Raw genomic sequence first — 19,568 nt, forward strand, 5'->3', positions numbered from 1 at the left:
TTGTTACTGTTTTAATAAAAAATAGTTAAGGAGTTTTTGAGAAAGAGGTATCTCTGGTAACAGAGGAATAGTTAAATAAATTATATGGATATGTGTAGGAAGAAATCTTAAGATATAGAAGATATTCCTGGCATTGGGGGAGGAGAGAAATGAGAACCTTCATAATTTACTTTCCATTCTTTCTTTTGCTTCCTTTGTATAATGCTCTTGTACTGCTATAATGAAAAATACGTATCTATTAAAGAACCCTAAAGTTATTAATAAAGTTAAATATTTTTAAATATTTACAAAAGCAAAAATATAACAAGCAATACTCTAAAATATATGAACATTGAGATGGTTTCAACTATTCACAAACAATCCCAAAGTCCACAGATCTATAGATATCTACAATTTTGTTGATACATGAATCTGAATTATCTACTTGAGGGTGGTTCTTCCATGTAGGAGTGAATAAGCCTCTAAACTGGTGAGTAAGGCTAGCTGACTGCCCAGAATCCCGATCCTAACTCTTCTGTTCTCTCTTATACAGCACAGATTTATTCTTGTGAAATGATTAGAAATGATCTTTTCTCATATTTTATTGGGAAAAAATTATATGCAACAATGGTCTTCTCAATAAAGTTACCTTCATACCCACAAAGACTATTATGGGACTACTATATTTGATATGATGTGACTACCAACAACATTTAAAGACTAAGTTTTAAATGGCTCAGCTAGAGTAAGAATTCATATAATCTATTACATAAATTATGTGAATATAGATTGACAACTAAAATCAGTCTATTCTGCAGCTAAAGAATTGGGGATTTAAATAAATATAGTCTAAGAAGACAGGAAAATATTATACTAGATGTCTCTCTCTTAAAAACAGTATGCTCTGCTTTTTGTATTCCTAAAACAAAGTTAAATAAAAAAAACTCAAAAGAAATTGTGGGAATGACTTAAAATCTACAAATTAACTATCACTTTCATAACTATTTAGAGCACTAAACCTTAGCAAGTATCATATAAAAGTAAGGCTACTCTGTCAGAAAAAGCTTACAAGATACTTACAGAGGTATCATAATTTCCAGGTGGAGCAATATAAGTTACAGTTCCTCTGTTTCGAGGGGGTAACATGATTTTGTGTTTGATGAGTGAGTTCTCATTGACAATTCCATAAATATCTCCACCAGTGATGTGACTACCAACCTAGGGGACAAATGCATTTGCTGTTCAATGTTCAAATAAATGTTAAATAAACATCAAGTAAGCTTATTCTTGCTACTATTATTTAAATCATTTGCCTCATTTATTAATAAACATATTAGCTCCATAATCCCTCTAGTGGATTTAAAGAAAAATTCAAAATATACTTCTGTAGTCTATTTTTATTTGGACTAATAGTGCAAAACAGTTTACTAATCATTCACTTTATATTCTTTCATGAACTTTAGAAACCTAGGTTACAAAGACATACCCGTAGGTTTTTACACGGTGTAAAATCCCATTTGATATCTCTGCTAAGAGCAGACACATTTACTCCTCTGGGAATATAGATACTTTGGGTCTGATTGCTGATATCCGACAAAGGTCTCTGAATACCATCAAAAATGGCTCCCATAATGCCAGGACCAAGCTCTACTGAGAGGGGTTTACCCGTGCGGAGTACCGGATCTCCAACAGACACACCAGCTAGAAACAGTAGTTGAGGAAAATTCACAATGAAAGTTTAGAGATACTGCAAAAAGGAAATACCACCATGTAGCAGGGAAATGATACTTAATGACCTAAAACAGAAAAATTTTCTCAGTTTACAACATCCTTAGTGTTTCAGGAACTTTTTAACAATGACCTTCAGCAAAAGATATATGTAATATTTCCATTGATTAAATAGTTATATCCAAACTTAATATATATATTTAAATGTTATTCTTAACCTCAATTCTTATAAATGGGATGTACATGTCTGTTGGGTACTGCAGAATTTTGAAGCCTTGGAATTAGGTAAATTACCTGTTTCACATTCATTTTCATATACTTAACTTTTCAGCTTAGCAATTACCAAAAACTTAGCCTTTGCAAAGATATGACATCACTGACAAGAATACAGGACAGCCAAAAAATGAAATTGTTCATTATCTCAAACTGCTAATTCACATGATGTCTGACAAGATATCCGATATTCTTGTGATAACCTCAAAAATTTGAAATATCCTGAGCAGCACAATCATTTGCTGCAGCTGCCTAGTGTCCTTGTGCAGTTTGGGAACCACAGAGCTAAAAATACAAGCAAAAGCCTCTCCTTAATATACTGTTTCATTTACTACTAAAGAGTACCAGGCTAAAAAGGATACTAGCACTAAAAAGGAGATTAGTACTAAATAAACACTTTAAAAAATCTCAAGAACTGGTTTTGAAAGGAAAAGAATAAAACCTGCAAATAAGCACAGTGAATTGGCCTTGCTCTCACATACTTATTAAAAGAGGCAAAATCAGTACAACTTTTATTGACTGAAATTTAGCAATAGCTATCAAAATTTTAAATGCATAAACCTTGACCCAAGAACACAACTTCTGTGAATTCATACTACAGTCACACTGCAACACTGTTTGTAACAGTAAAAGGTTGGCTGGTAATAACCAAAATCTATATTAAGAGATCAGTTAATAAATTATGGTAGTCATAGGATGGAATTCTATATAGCTGTATAAAAAAAAGAATAGGAGTTTCTATGAATTTCTCTAGAAAGATCTCCAAAATATATTTTCATTTCCAATATTTGATTACAAGAATTTTTAAACCTATAGCAAAGTTCAATTTTAAAGAACTCTCCTATCTCTAATAGTTAGATTTCACCATTAACATTTTACTATATTTGTCACTTATCTGTTTTCCATGAACATATATTTTTAAGTGAAAAAGCAAGGTGCAAAACAGTGCATATAATATGCTATCTTCTGGGGAAAAAGGGGGAAAAATAAAAATACATATTTTTATTGGTTCATATATGAAATTAGCAAACTAGAAGGATATACAAAAAAGGAACTAGTAAGAGTGGCTGCATGCATGTATGTTGTGTGTTGTGATATTGGTTAGATACAGGATGACAAAGGTGGGGAGGCATGTAGACAAAGATGTCACTGTATGCATATTCTTTATTATATAGAAAATCGTTTCTTTACTATAAATCTTCAAATTATATAAAACATTAAAAGAAATATAAAGGTTTACTATAAATCTTCAAATTATATAAAACATTAAAAGAAATATAAAGGTAACAATAGAAAAAAAATCCTTCAGATTAGTCATGATTTCATAGCTAATAAGACTTTGATTGAAATTAGCACACCATACTAATAACACATAACAGTTACCTTTTCAGGCAAAAAAGTTGTACCAAATAAATCCTAATTAAACACCCAAAGAATTAATGCTGATCTTGAGACTCAATCTAGGTAAAATACATAAATGAAGCAAGATAAAAAAATGGTTCTTTTTCACAAAGCTTAACCCTTTATCTTTTTATTTTTCATAGAAAATTGAAAATAAATATTATATAAGCCACAATTATGGTAACCAAATAATTGTAAAGATTCCTTACTGCTAAAGCTGTAATATCACATGTCTCCTAGCATTATTAGAATAAAGACAGTGGTGATTGATTTATTTATGGTTTACTATTTTAAGCAGAAATCATGACTGGAGAATTTAAAGCATACAAATTGATGTTCTTATTCTTTAACCATAAAAACTGACTATGCTTTCTTCTACAACTTTTCCTTGTGACGACAAGTTCTAATTGGTTCCCCCTCAAGTTATGAACTACTGAAATATTAAGAACAATGAATGGTCAGAAGAACAAACCTCACTTCTTAAAATAAGAGCATGAATTCCTAGGACCTTTCTGTAATTACATCCTGTATAAATCAGGTTTCTTCACAACATCAACATTTCATGCTTCTGACACCATTGGTTAACACTGATTCTGTGACTGCCACAAATTGTTAAATTTTGCAAGTAGCAAGAAATTGAACCAAAAAGGATACAAGTTTCTTCATACACCTGGATAGTAGCCATGTCACCCTCCAGTCGGATAATCTCTCCAACCAACTCACTGTGGCCCACTCTCACCAGCTCATACATGGCTGCACCTGCCATGTCACAGGCTGTAACCACTAAAAAGAACAAATGAGTATTTTGATGATGTAAGACTCTGTAAATAGTTACATTTAATTAAAACATCCAATAAACCCAGTAATACAACTCTCTCATATATTTATAAGAAAAATAAAATACCCACTATATAACATACATATAGTTTCAAAAAATATGTGCTTTGGCATATGATGTAAAGGTAAATAAAATAATTGTCAGGCTAAATCTTACTCATTTACATAACCTACATGAAAACTATTTTCAAAAAGTCTTGAGTTTGATATGGCAAACTCTCACCTAGCAGTGCTGAAGCAAGTTTTGATCCACCAGATTGCTGTAATACATGTAACAATGGGCTTTAGAACAACAGTAAGGAAAACTTTAAGACTACAATTGGAACAAGAGCTTTAGCTGGTAGCATGGTAGAATGCCACACAATTGTCAGTTTGCTAAGCTGTCACTATTCCTATGAGTGATATTACCTAAAACGACATCATTACTTTCTAATACTTTATACCAGTGATTCTTAAAACTTTTCTGGGACAAGGACTTTTTTTTATAACTTATGACATCTCTACCTAGAAAAATTCACATATGCACCTGCAAATTTTGTTCATAGGCCATAAGGGTGTTTAAAATCAGTCACTACCACTGGGTAAAGTCCTGATTAGAATCCCTATTATACCCAAAGAGGGAAAAGAGGATGGAGGGAAGGCAAGGCTGAAATCTCCTTCCCCAACCCCACAACCCTCAAGGAAACAACTACAGCAAATACAACTAACCCTGAAAACAATCTGAAGACTGCAGAACAGACACCTACACCTGGTGAAGAAGACCACACAGAGAGGGTAAAGTGGCAAAGCAACAATCAAGCGGGACCCAAGTCCTTCCCCCATCTCAGTCCACAAGCAGGAAGGAGAGAAATGGAGTGGGGAGGGCAGAGGTGCTCAGGAAGTCTACATGCCTGGCCCTGGAAATCTTCTCTGTGAACACGAGTCCACACTGGATTGGGCTTTGGTGATTAACATGGCTGGATACAAGGAGAGTAGGAGCACTCTGGGAGGCTGAGACTCCTGGCAATTGTGGAGAACAGGCATGCTTTGTCGGTCCCACTGGGATCCAATACAGAGGTGGCAGTTTGAAAGATTCACCAGCAGTGGGAAGGGTATCAGAGGGGTGGAGGTTGGATGGAGCTTTCTCGGCAGGAGAAAGGGCAGGTGGACAACAACACTCTAGCCCTCCCTCAGCCCAACTGGCCATGTGCTTGTGAGAGCCAGCCTCAAACACTTCAGCCCCCTAGCTGGTGGCTCAGCCCTGAGGCACTTCTCTGAGCATGCACCTGCCAGCCCACATACACCTGCCTGCCCACCTGCCCAGTGGGCTTGGCCCAGCAGCAGTCAGGCATTGCTGTGTGGCAGGCAGAGGGAGACTTTGCTGCATGGTAAGCAAGAGGATTTCCCAGCTTTCTGGACCCTCTCACCCCCACTGGGGAGGCACCTGCAGGAGCCAGTTCCAAATGTTCCTTCCTTCTAGCTGGTGGCCCAGCTCCCAACCCACCTTGCATACTACCATCACTACAGGGCAGGCAGAGGCAAGCTCCCAGCCGCAGCAGACTGACATCAGCTACTGCCTGCAGTCAGGCAAAAAAGTGGCCTCACCCACAGCCCACCAACAGGAAATGCAGCTCCACCCCAAAGTAGAATCAGCTGGTAAGACTGTTGAGCTTCTGAGCACCACAGGACACCTCCTTCATAAACCTATTACTCTATAGACCAGTAGGCATAGCAGATCTATCTAATACAAAGGAAGAAACACAGAAACCAGACAAAATGGGGAGGCAGAGGAGTATGTACAAAGTAGAACAGGATAAGACACCAGAAAGAGGGCTACATGAACAGAGACCGCCAATCTTCTTGATAACGATTTCAAAGTAACAATCATAAATATGCTCACTGATCTCCCTAAAAGTACGGATGATCTCAGGGAGGACTTCAAAAAATAAAGAGTTGAAGAATAACCAGCCACTCAGAGCTGAAGAATACAGTAACAGAAATGAAAATACAATGGAGAGAATGAATAACAGACTGCTGCAAGCAGAGGAGACAATCAATGAGATGGAAATCAGAGAATAGGAAAACAAGAAGATGAGGAACAGAGAGAAAAAAGAATCTTTAGAAATGAAGGATGCTAAGAGAGCTGTGTGACAACTCCAAACAACATTCTCATAATAGGAGTATCAGAAGAAGAGAGAGACAAAGGTATAGAAAGTCTCCTTGAAGAAATAATTGCTGAAAATCCCCCTATTGGGGAAGGAAATAGACACCCAGGTCCTGGAAGCACAGAGATCCCCTAACAAAAGGAACCAAGGAAGACAACACCAAGACATATAGTAATTAAAATGACAAAGATTAATGTTAAAGAGAGGGTACTGAAAGCATCTAGAGAAAAGAAAAAGTTGCTTATAAGGGGAACACATTCAGGCTTTCAGAAGATTTCTCAGCAGAAACTTTACAGGCCAGAAGGGAATGGCATGAGATATTTAATATACTGAAACAGAATGACCTTCAACCAAGAATCCTCTACCCAACAAGGTTGTTATACGAATTTGAAGGAGAAATTAAACATCTTCCAGATAAACAAAAGCTGAAGAAATTTATAATCACTAAATCAGCATTACAAGATAAGTTAAAGGGATATCTGTAGATGGAAATGTTCCGAGGCCTAAATAGTTTTCACCAGTGAAAATTAATCCACAATAAAGGTAGCAGAGCAATTACTTACTAAGCAAGTATGAAGTTAAAAAAAAAAACAGAAATAGTAAAATCACCTATATCCAAAACTGCTCATAGGATTCAAAAAATCTTGAATATGACATCTAACACATAAAGCATGAAGAAGAAGAAAAAAGAAAAAGATAGTACTTTTAGATTGTGCTCAAAACAGAGTGACCATCAACTTAATATATACTTATATATTTAGTAAACTATCCATGAACCTTATGGTAATCACAAACCTAAAGCTATAACAGATACACAGAAAAATTAAAAAGAGAAATCCAATCATAACACTAAAGAAAACCATCAAATACCAGAAGAGTATAAGACAAGGAAGCAAGAGGAACTACAAAAACAACCAGGAAGCAGTTAATAAAATGGCAATAAATACAGACCTATCAACAATTACCTTAAATGTAAATGGACTAAACACCACAATCAAAAGACATAGGGTGGAAGAGTGGATAAAGAAACAAGATCCATCTATATGCAGCCTACAAGAGACTCATTTCAGATCTAAAGACATATATAGACTGAAAATGAAGGGATAGAAAAAGGTATTTCATGCAAATAACAGGGAAAATAAGCAGGAGTAGCAGTATTTTATCACACAAAATAGACTTCAAAACAAAGAAAGTAACAAGAGACAAAGAAGGACATTACATAATGATAAAGGGGTCAGTCCAACAAGAGGATTTAACAATTATCTATGTACCCAACACAGGAGCACTTAAGTATGTAAAACAAATACTAACAGAAGTAAAGGGAGAAATAGACTGTAACATCTTCATTTTAGGAGACTTTAACACACCACTCACATCAATAGACAGATCAACCAGACAGAAAATAATAAGGAAATAGGGGCACTGAACAACACATTAGATCAGATGGACTTAACAGATACCTACAGAACATTCTACCCAAAAGTAGCGGGATACACATTTTACTCAAGTGAAAATGAAATGCTCTTAAGAATAGACCACATACTAGACCACAAAAAGAGCCTCAGTATATTAAAAATGACTAGAGTTGCATCAAGCAACTTCTCAGACCCCAAGGGTATGAAACTATAAATATATTACATGAAGAAAACAAAACAAAAAACTGCACACATGAAGGCCAACCAACATGCTTCTAAGTAATCAGTGGATCAATGAATAAATCAAATTAGAAATCATGCAATAAATGGAGACAAATGAAAACAAAAATATAACAGTTCATAACATGTGGAATGCCACAAAAGTGGTTCTAAGAAGGAGGTACATAGCAATACAGGCCTACCTCAAGAAACAAAGACAAACCCAAATAGTCTAAACTCATAACTAAAGAAACTAGTAAAGGAACAAAAGCAACCCAGCGTTAGTAGAAGGAAGGACATAATAAAAATCAGAGTAGAAATAAATAAAATAGAGAAGAATAAAATAGAAAAAACAAAAAAGCCAACAGCTGGTTCTTTGAGAAAATAAACAAAATAGACAAATCCCTAGCCAGACTTATCAAGAAAAAGAGAGGACACAAACAAAATCAGAAATGGAAAAGCAACAGTCACAATGGATACCAGAGAAATACAATGAATTATTAGATAATTCTATGAAAAACAACCTAGAAGAAATGGAAAAATTCCTAGAAAAATACAGCCTTTCAAGATTGATTCAGGAAGAAACAAAAAATCTGAAAAGAGCAATTACCAGTAACAAAATTGAAATGGTAGTCAAAAAACTCCCAACAAACGAAAGTACAGTACCAGATAGCTTCACAGCTGAATTCTACCAAATGTTTAAAGAAAAGCTAATACCTGTCTTTCTTAAATTATTCCAAAAAGTAGAAGAGGAGGGAATACTTCTGAACTTGTTCTATGAGGCCAACCATCCCTCTGATACCAAAACCAGACAGACACTAAAAAAAAAGAAAATTTTAGACCAGTATCCCTGATGAACATACATGCAAAAATTCTCAACAAATACTTGCAAACTAAATTAAAAAACACAGCAAAAGGATCATCCATCATGATTTATTCCAGAAATGCAAGGATGGTATAATATTCATAAATCAGTATCATACACCACATTAACAGAAAGGATAAAAACCATATGACCATCTCAATAGATGGAAAAGCATTTGACAAAATTCAACATCCATTCATGACAAAAACTCTCAGCAAAATGAGTATAGAGGGTATGGTATGAACTTCAACATAATAAAGGCCATATATGACAAGCCCACAGCTAACATCATACTTAATGGTGAAGAGCTGTAAAGCTTTTCCTTTAAGATCAGGAACAAGACAAGGACGCCCACTCTCACCATATTCATCATAGTAGTGGAGGTCCTAGCCATGGTAATCAGACAAGATAAAGAGATAAAAGGCATCCAAATTGGTAAGGAAGAAGTTAAATTGTCATTATTTGCAGATGACACGGCATTATACATAAAAAACCCTAAAGACTCCACCAAAACCCTATTAGAACTATTAACTGGATTCAGCAAAGTTGCAGGATACAAAATTAATACACAGAAATTCACTGCATTACTGTACACTAACAACGAACTAGCAGAAAGAGAAATCAGGAAAACAATTCCATTTACAATTGCATCAAAAAGAATAAAATATCTAGAAGTAAACCTAACCAAGGAGGTGAAAGACCTGTACTCTGAAAACTATAAGACACTCATGAGAGAAATTAAAGAAGATACAAACAAATGGAAATCTCTCCCATGGTCAAGGAAAGGTAGAATTAATATTGCAAAATGGCCATTCTGCCTGAAGCAATTTATGGATTCATGCAATCTCTATCAAAATACAAAAGGCATTTTTCAATGAACTAGAGCAAATAATCCTAAAATTCATATGAAACCACAAAAGACTCTGAAGAGCCAAAGCAATACTGAGAAAGAAGAACAAAGCTGGGGGTATTATGCTCCCTTACTTCAACTATTCTACAAAGCTACAGGAATATAAATGGTACATTCCCAGCACAAGAACAGACCCACAGATAAGTGGAACAGAATACGGAGTCCAGCTCTAAAGCCATGCACATACTGTCAATTAATATATTATAATGGAGCCATGAATATACAGTGGGGGAAAGACAGTCTCTTCAATAACTGGTGCTGGTAAAACTAGACAGCTACATGCAAGAGAATGAAACTGGATTACTGTCTAACTCTATACACAGAAGTAAACTTGAAATGGATCAAAGACCGAAATGTAAGACATGAAATCATGAAAGTCTTAGAAGAAAACATAGGCAAAAATCTCTTGAATGTAAGTATGAGCAATTTTTTCTTGGACACATCTCCTGGGGTAAGGGAAACGAAATAAAAAATGAACAAGTGGGACTACATCAAACTAAAAAGCTTCTGTACAGCAAAGGACACCATCAGCAGAACAAAATGGCAACTTACCATATGGCAGAACATGTTTGTAAACAATTATCCGATAAATGGTTAACATCCAAAATACATAAAGAACTCATAGGCCTCAACACCAATAAAACAAACTGATTAAAAAATAGAGTACCTGAATAGACATTTTTCCAGAGAAGAAATACAGATGGCCAACAAGCACATGAAAGATGCTCCACATCACCAATCACCACAGAAATACACATCAAAACCACAATGAGATATTATTTAGCCATAAAAAAGAATGAGATCCTGCCATCTGTGACAACATGGTTGGAACTAGAGGGCATTATGCTAAATGAAATAAGGCAAGTGGGGAATAACAAATACCATTTGATTCCACTTATTTGTTGAATCTGAAAACATATAAAATAGAATGAACAGAATAGCAGTAGACTCACAGACACTGAGAAGTGGCTGGCAGTCACTATGTGGAAGGGGTTGGGGTGTGTGAGTGGAGAGGATGAGGGGGATAAAGAAGCTAAAAAATTCTCAATCATAATATAAGTTTGTCACAGGAATGGTAATGTAGCATGGAGAATATAGCCAATGATTCTGTAACATCTTCCTATCTTGACAGATGGTTAAATGCACTAGTTGGGAAGAGGATTGTGTGCATACAGAAACCAATAAAAGAAAAAAAATTCCAAATGCAATAAACAACTCAATTATGTTATGCAAAAAAAAAATTTAAAAAAGGATACTGTTCCATACAAAAAAGGTACCAGAATTTGTACTTACCATTTTGGACCACAATTTCTAATAAGCAAAATTTACTTTTCTGGCACAGAAAAGTACACATTTTCAGATATATGTGGGAATAAATCTGTTTTTAATATTTAGCCTGAAATACAATTAACTGGAATAATATTGTAATATTCAACTGGAAACTATTAAAATATTAATATTTAATTAGCTTATATTAGAACAATGAAGATTTACTCATTTCATAAATATTTGCCTCTATGTGTACTATGTAAGAATAATTAAGATACACTGAAATATCAGAGATAACTAAAATTTTAAATCATATTTCATAAACCAAAAAGTATGCCATTTGTCTATTATCTTATGAAGTACTTAAGAATTATAAATAAGTTCCAGGCATACTTTACTGCAAGTTTCAGAAGAATATTTTTATTTAACCTCTTTTGATGCTCTTTTGCTTTTTCCCTAAAGATCTTTATAAGCATCATGGGGAAATACTGTTTCTCTGAATGGCAAAAGAAGTTGAAAACAGTGAAATGTATTATTTGTCAATGAGTTCAAACTCAAATACCAAGTTCTAAGAGGTGGAAGTTCTTGGGGAGAAATAAGAGGCATAGTGACTGACATTCTTCATCTGCATAAACAACAAAAAATGGTCATCACCTACACTTTGATTAGTACAAGAAAATGAGGTGTATGAAAAGACATAAGGAAAAATGAATTTCCATTGCACTAAAGAATATAAATCAATGACCAGGTTTTACAAACAGAAACTTTGACACACGTATTGTAGCAGGAATGCAAAGTAACAAAAGAATACTAGGATGAGATTTATTATTTAAAATGCAGTATCCCACGTTTTGGTAGAACAAAGTTTAAAACTGCTTTTCTATTAGCATTACCATGTCATGAGACTTCTTTCCTAAGGCAGCTAGTTATGTGATATGTTAAATAAGCATTCAGCAGGATTTATATATGCCAAGAGCCAAAGTTGATATTGCTGAGAAATGCTCTGAAGACAATTACTAAAGTTCAAACCACATTAACAGGTATTTAGTGGATGCCTATTATCTGCAAGATAGTCCATAATAAAAGCTATAAACTTTATAGCTTTTTGACCTCAGATTTAACAAAAAAACACCAAGACAGGTAAAACTCTGAACCCTGACAATGTATTTATATAATAAATAGGTTATCACAAATTAGTCCCCTATAATTATCAAATTTAGATAATGAATGCTAGAGAAACCTTTAAGATAGAGGTATTGCCTGTCTTACAGTAGCTATGAAAACTTTAAGGACAGACAGAATTTGTGTATGTGAACAAAAGCTTATATATTTCTACCTAAAACACCTTGAAAATACATTAATTGAAGTTAAGAATCTTTTGCTATTGAGATTATTATATATTACTTACCAGGTCCTGAGACCCCATGCACATAACCAAATGTGCTTTCTTTATCTTCATCAAGTATTTTCGGTAGCTTGGAGAAATCCATCATGTTAATTTACCTATGGTAAAAAATATTAAGTTATAATTACAAACCCAAAAAGAAAAGAGTGATTATACTAAGTTAGCTCCCATCTTTGATGTATTCTTGAGTTATTATCACTTCTTCAAAATAAAATATAAAATGCTCAAAATTTGGTTAAAAGTACCACACATTCTTGAATGGTCTACAGTTACTAAAATTCAGAATTTATATATCCCTATGCAAAGAAAGCCACAGAAGAATACCAAGGAGTGTAACAAACAAGGCAAAGTCTTTCCAACAGCTATGAGTCCTAAGTCTTGCCCCCACCCCATTATCTCTCTGATCTCCTTTCCCACTACTCTTCCCTTTCATCACTCTGTATATTTACAGCGAATTCTTTGAATTTCTCAAAAACACATATTCTGCCTCAGGTTCTCTATGTGTTGTTCCTCCTGCCTGGGGTATTCTTCTCCCAGATTTGTGCTCCTATACTTCCTTCAGGTCTTTATTTAAAAGTCACCTTCTCTAAAAGGCTTCTCCACCCATATGCTTAAAACTGCAACATAGCTCCTTCTTTCCCTGCTTTATTTTTCATCTAGCAAATTGTATCTTACATTAGAATTTTTTTACATGTATTGTCTACCTTTAAAATTTTCCTGGGAGAATGTTTCTTTTCTTTTTAGCAGAACAATACACACTTTAAGAAATTCAGTTCAACTTCTTTACTTTATAGGTGTGCAAGCTGAAAAACTCAATGAATGAACTATTCAAGATCAAACAGAAAACTGGTTGCAGATTCTAAGGTTTATTTTTAACTGCTAGTCTAACTTAGTAATTATTAACAATTTGGTAACAGAGATGAAATATATGTACATATATAAAACTAAATAATGTCCCTAACCATGAAGTAAGGGGTCACAGATCAATAACTAATAAAGCGCCAAATAATGTATACTTATTTACTGAAAGTTCAAAGATTAGGCTGTTTAGGGTCAGGTAGAATTAGCATAAATTAAGACAAGAAGGATAGCAAAGGCATTCCAGGTAGGAAATAACAAGAACAAAAGAATGAAAACAAAAATTTCAAGAACAGTTAACAGACCAGCCTGCCTGGAATAAAAAGCATACATTATATCAACATTGAGAAATAAGCATGCAAAGGTAGAGAGACTAATCTGTGGGTCTTAAAATACATACCGAGTGAACTTTAACCCAAAAGTACAGGAAATAACTGAGGAGAACTGTTATGAAAAGAATGATGTTTCGTTAATCTCACAGATTAAAGTAGAGGAGAGAATGCAGGCATGATGAAAAGTTGAAAAGCAATGGAAATAGTTACGGCTTGAATGTCAATGCAAGTTCAATCTATTAAATGTTTAATGAGCTCCTACCAAGGAAAAGGCACTGCGTTAAACTTGGGAATAAGGACTGTGAATAAAAGAAGCTTTCACTGGCTTTAAACAACTGTACAATAAAGCAAAACGACTTAACTGTTCATAATAACAACACACAGGGAGCAGAGGGGAAATTGATTCAGATATGGGAGAAGTGTAAACCAATGGGATGAACTAGGGGGAACAGGGAGCTTGGAAGTAAGTTTTGAGGCTGACTGAGTTGAGTTCACATGTGAAGAATCAGAGAGGAACACCAAACCCAGAGCCTTGGGGATTAATTCAGGCAGGGTCAAGTAGTCTTTATAAAATAAAGTAGTGTTTATAAAACCACTTAAGGATCACTGCAGAAGTAGTGATTACTATACATCATGGAACACAATTTGTAACCCAGTAACCAAGAGATCAAAGGATTTGTGGGGGTGGCGGGGGTGTAACAATGAAGCCACTAACAGTGGAGTTTTGGTTTGAAACAGTGTAGTCAAAAAGGGATTGGTGGACAGGCTAATAGGAAAGAACTAAGTGATTAAAAAAATAGACATCAGTGGAAACGAGTAAGGATTATAAACCATATGGAGATAGGAGAGACCTTACAAGTGAGAAGAATATGATCAAAGGAGCAAGAAAAGTACTAAGAACTTGAAGATGGTATCCTTGAAAAGGTGTAGACTATCATCAGGATGGTAATTTGTTGATAAAGATGAAGGTAGGGTATAAATAATTGGAAAGAAAAATATAAACCAGATACTACAATCACTAATGTCACAATAAAGGAGACAAGGATTTTGGTGACCAACAGGAAAATTAAATTGTTGGAAGGCCAGCTAAAGGAGGAAGTAAAGAAATGGGGAAATTGGTTTACGAAGATTTTCCAGCTTCCTAGAGATGGAATAGATGGGGCTATTGAGTAAGCTGGTACATGTTATAGTAGGTGAATAGCCAGACATGAACAGGGAGGGGCTTGGGAATTTTGGCTGGTGTTTACATTGTTAGATGCTTGTTTAAATTCTAAATATTCCATGTAAACTGTTCTTGTGGGATGTGGGGAGTGAGGATATAGGTAACAGACCTGTCAAAACTGACTGGTTCCAACATGGTGAAGCTAACCCTGACTGACCTCAAAGTACACATACACTCATTAGCATACGAAAAATCACACCCCTTGGCTCCAGGACAGTTCAGGGGCAGACCATCTAAGGACAAAAAGAGAGTGTCAACCTTTTCCTCCAGAAATCCCCCACCTATCCCAATGAATATTCCACTCACTGCATACATGCCAGCTGTAAGACCAGCCAACTGAAACCTCATGGTGTTGCCTGCCTCTGGAGCCGCCTGCACTCCCTCCTTGAGTGTGAACTTTGCATTATAAAACTACTCTTTGCTTGTACCAGCTCGACCTGCTTGTGAATCTTTCTTGATCAGTCAAGAACTCTCTCCCAGGTTGAGGTCTCACCTAGTGTGCAGGGAGACGACCCAGGATTGGATTGGCCGACAACAGGAGGGGACCGCAAAAGCCTGAAATATAAAATAATAGAACAGGTTTTCTAGCAACTGCTTGAATGATAGGGAAAAACACCCAAAGTTTAAAGACACATATTTATTTGGGAAGTGAGTTGGGCAAAGTCTTCAAAGAAGCTGTGTACAAGCAAAAGAGATCAAATTTTAATCTTCAGAAAAATCAAAGATTTTCAGTCAGAAGAGAACTTGGCAATTATAGTCTAACTTCTTCCCCAAATATGGCTATTTCCTACACAGCACACATGATACACAGTCATCTGCCTATTAAAGTAGAAATAGCATGAAATCTTGAGTCAGCTAGACACATTCTGATTCTACCAGTGACATGCTGCAGGAGATCTTGGACAAATCAAAATCTTTGAATATCTACATTTGGAAATTAGGAATAATGTTACCACCTACTGAAGGGTCCCCACCAGTAAGATGGCGAACTTCCGGCTTCTCTTCGGGGGGTCCTCAGTTCCCGCCGGCGCCACCTGAAGCCCAATCAATCACCTCTCGCCCCCCTCCCAATCCCAGCACCTAGCCAACAGCCACCAGCCCCGTAGAAGTGACACCTCAATCAATTCATGCCCCCTCCTATATAACCCAGCACCTTTCCCTAATAAAGCGGAACTCTCCGGTGAATTGCTGCTATGTGTCGCTCCTTTCCTTTCACCTACCCCACATTTGTGATTGACCTACAAATTTGTTAATGTTCCTTGTGAAATGTAAAATGTTTACAAAAATTTCACCAGTAAATACTGCTTTAAAACAGGGCTTCAATAAAAAAAAAAAAAACCATTCTATTTTGCGAAATCTCTTTTTAGGGAATAGTCTTTTTATCCAACCTAAATCTACTTCCCCATAACTTCTACCCTCTGGTGGCCTTGTTTCTTCTAAATACTGTAGCCACACAGAATAAATATGTTCCCTCTCTAAAGAAATTATCTTCATTGCCTTCAACTGTTCCTCAAAGGATAATCTTCTTCAGATTCTTTTTCCTGAAGCTACCCTTTTCTGGAAGTATCTCATAACGTCGAGTTCTTTTAAAACAGCAAACAAAATAAGTAACAGTATTCTAAATGCTATATGAGTAAGTACTAAAGAGTACATCTGTTCTGGCTGCTTCTTTTCATTGAGACAGACCAAGGCTGAGTTAGACAGATTGAATTTGAATTTAAGAGCTGTGTCCTTAGGCAAATGAAATTCTTTCAAGCTTTTGAGCCTTAGATTCATCTGTAAAATCTAATGGAGTTATTACAAGTTACCTAACAGTTAAGCCCAGGAGAAAGGTAATATGGATGACTACTGATTTTATTCTGTTAACGCAAGCTAATATTGCCTATTTTCTAAAAAACACCTAATGTATTTTTCTCTTTTTTTATTAAGTTATCATTGATATACAATCTTATGAAGGTTTCACATGAGCAACATTGTGGTTACTACATTCATCCACATCATCAAGTCCCCCTACACCCCATTGAAGTCACTGTCCATCAGCGTAATAAGATCCTATAGAGTCACTATTTGTCTTCTCTGTGCTATACCACCTTCCCTGTGACCGCCCCCCCTACATTATGTGTGTTAATCATAATGCCCTTAATCCCCTCTGCCTCCCTCCCCAGTGACCCTCCCCAACTCCTTCCCTTTGGTAGCTGCTAGTCTCTTCTTGGAGTCTAAGAGTCTGCTGCTGTTTCTTTCCTTCAGTTTTGCTTTAAGAAACACCTAATGTATAAGAAACACCCTTTGTATTCTTATCTTTTTGTAACTTGAATTAAATCTAGTCACTTGGCTAGTTTTCTTCTTTGCTCTTATGTATATTCTACCATACCTTTATTTTCTAAAACTAAACAGATTTTATTCTAGTGTCAATGATCCTCTAGGTGCTGTATTACAGGTTGAACATACAATGGAGTAAGACACTAGCTCTCCCCCCAGGAGCTTCTGGCCTGGTGGAATAAAAAGAAAAATGGGTAGTCACAATAAAGTGACGTGTTCTCACAAGAGCAGAGCAGGCTGGTCTGGAAGAGCATAAGGCAAGGGCATCTAACCTAGACTTGGGCAGGACAGGAGTGACTTACAGGAGGCTAAGCTGAGATTCAAAGATGAACAGGAGGCCTCAGAGTATAGAGTAGAGCTTCCTTATGATGTTTCAAATCTTTTAGGGTTCACAAAGATGCTCCATTCAGGAGGCAATAACAGTATCTGTTCTGACTTGAAAAAAATTAAAGTACTTTTAAAACAAATGTATGAGAAATAATTAGTGGAAATCAAATGGGTTTATTCATGAATCAGCTGCCCTATGACGGATTTATCACTTAGCTGGGTAATCCTAGCCACCATGGAAACTAATGATTCTATAGTTTTTAACTTTTTTATTTTTAGCCATATATTGCTTAACTTATGCCAAAGACAATAGGCATTAGGGACAGCAGCATCAAACTAATAAGAGAATCAAGAGCCTAAGTGATAATCATATGAATTTCCTTAGAGATGCTTTCCCAAGAGCCACAAATCTGCATTCATCTGATTAAAATATTCTTATATAGCAAACCAAGGTGATTCTACTTTTTAAAATGTCAATGTTAATAGCAGAAAAATACGATGATTATGAATAATTTGTCTTTTTCTACTCCATTGTGTTACATGCAGAGAAATACTTGCAAAAACATCCCCAAACCAGCTCTTTCAACCTTCTCCCAGGATAAAATAAGAAAATTATGAAAACACCAATTTTTAAAGTATAAAATGCAGGAATTTCAGGCACTTCTGTCTACTTTTGATGTTTTAACATAGTTAAATTTTATTTTGGCTCTAACAGCTCAGACCTTTACAATTCCAGTGTCCCTTGCTTGGAATGTGTTTTCCTCATTTCCATGAACTAGTTTCCTTCTTCCCATTGTCTTCCTCAATTCTCCTACCCTGGTTTTCTTCACAGCATTTGTAACTACTTACAAGAATATAATTTTTCTTTTTAGTTTACTTGTTTATTATCTCTATTACTCCTTAGAATGCCAGTTTCATGAGGGCAAAGGAAACAGTACCTGGGTAAAGAAAATCAGCACTCAGTGAATAGTTACTGAACAACTGCATACTCCCTAACATCACCTCTATTTTACAAATGGGGAAGCTAAAGAACCAAGATTTAAGTAACTTTGCCCAAGATTACAAAACGGGCAAGCAGTTAAGGTGAGATTCCAATCTAGGTAGTCTACTCCAAAGCCTATGCTCTTTAAGCACCAGTCCGTCTTCCTCCTAAATTAGAAACTAGGCTGATTTCTGTTGTTTGAATCTTAACAATCCAAATGGTACAGAGGACAATAGTCTGCCCCAACACAGGAGTTTTACCACACTAGACACAGAAATGCAGCATCAAGATCCCCTTCAAGGAAGGACAGGGGCGTGTGATCAGTGAATACCTAACCGCTGTCAGCCTTTCAGGATAGGCCTGAGATGCAGAGCTGCCTTGCTCACATTCACATCCTCTACAGGGCCACATGTACCTGGTGACCAAGGAGGAAGTATAAAGACCCTGTCATGTCAGCCTGACCTGGGATACACTATCAAGCAATACTGGCTGCAGACCTCCTGTCAGGTCGACTGAGGCTTTGTCTGGCTTGCACTGCATTTTAACTTCTTCCTCTACCTAGCTCTGCTTCCACCCCCTTCCTTTCACATGTGTTGATCCCTAAAAGACATCTTATACACCAGACTCTTTCTTGGCACCTGATTCCAAAGAACTCAAAATACTCAAATAATGAACAACTTGTATAATTACTCCTTGGATAACTGAAACTTGGACTTCCACTTGAACCAGTATAATTTTTGACTTCTTTCCTCTTAGTTATATTGTATGTAATTAGTTATTCTGATTCAGAATAGGGAAAAGGAATTCAAAAGTGGGTTTAGAAAGCAGGGCATTTACGGCAATGTTCAGGCTTAATCAAGCAACAGACAGAGGTCAGGTCCTCATACCAAAGCCTTGGTTTCTAAAAGGAACTTGCTCCTTGTACTTTTGAAGGGGACTTGGTTTTTTCCCCCAGGAGTTAATTTTATTTTTAGACCCCCCCCAACCTTAGAATAAGTGCTGCTATTTCAAGGATCCTACTCCAGCCAATCGGGACCCGGATCCTACCTCAGCCAATCGGAGCTTGAGCTCTCTCCTCACCAG

At 36.1% G+C, this 19,568-nt stretch overlaps 1 protein-coding gene across 2 annotated transcripts in view; it reads right to left on the bottom strand.

Moving 5' to 3' along the window:
- The window catches only part of ATP6V1A (ATPase H+ transporting V1 subunit A), a 77,270-nt gene that overhangs the window by 23,538 nt on the left and 34,164 nt on the right, over positions 1 to 19,568 (bottom strand). The window contains exons 2-6 of one of the 2 annotated variants that reach the window (XM_037013072.2): positions 15,351 to 15,412; positions 12,449 to 12,543; positions 4,036 to 4,164; positions 1,466 to 1,680; positions 1,060 to 1,197 (exon numbers count right to left, since the gene is read on the bottom strand). In XM_037013072.2, the coding sequence (XP_036868967.1) occupies positions 1,060 to 1,197; positions 1,466 to 1,680; positions 4,036 to 4,164; positions 12,449 to 12,533 (567 nt within the window). In that variant the 5' untranslated portion in view covers positions 12,534 to 12,543; positions 15,351 to 15,412. The remainder of the gene's footprint in view (positions 1 to 1,059; positions 1,198 to 1,465; positions 1,681 to 4,035; positions 4,165 to 12,448; positions 12,544 to 15,350; positions 15,413 to 19,568) is intronic. The other variant, XM_037013070.2, reaches the window with a different exon arrangement.

This window comes from Manis javanica, chromosome 3 (assembly GCF_040802235.1).
Source record: "Manis javanica isolate MJ-LG chromosome 3, MJ_LKY, whole genome shotgun sequence".
Taxonomy (NCBI): Eukaryota; Metazoa; Chordata; class Mammalia; order Pholidota; family Manidae; genus Manis; species Manis javanica.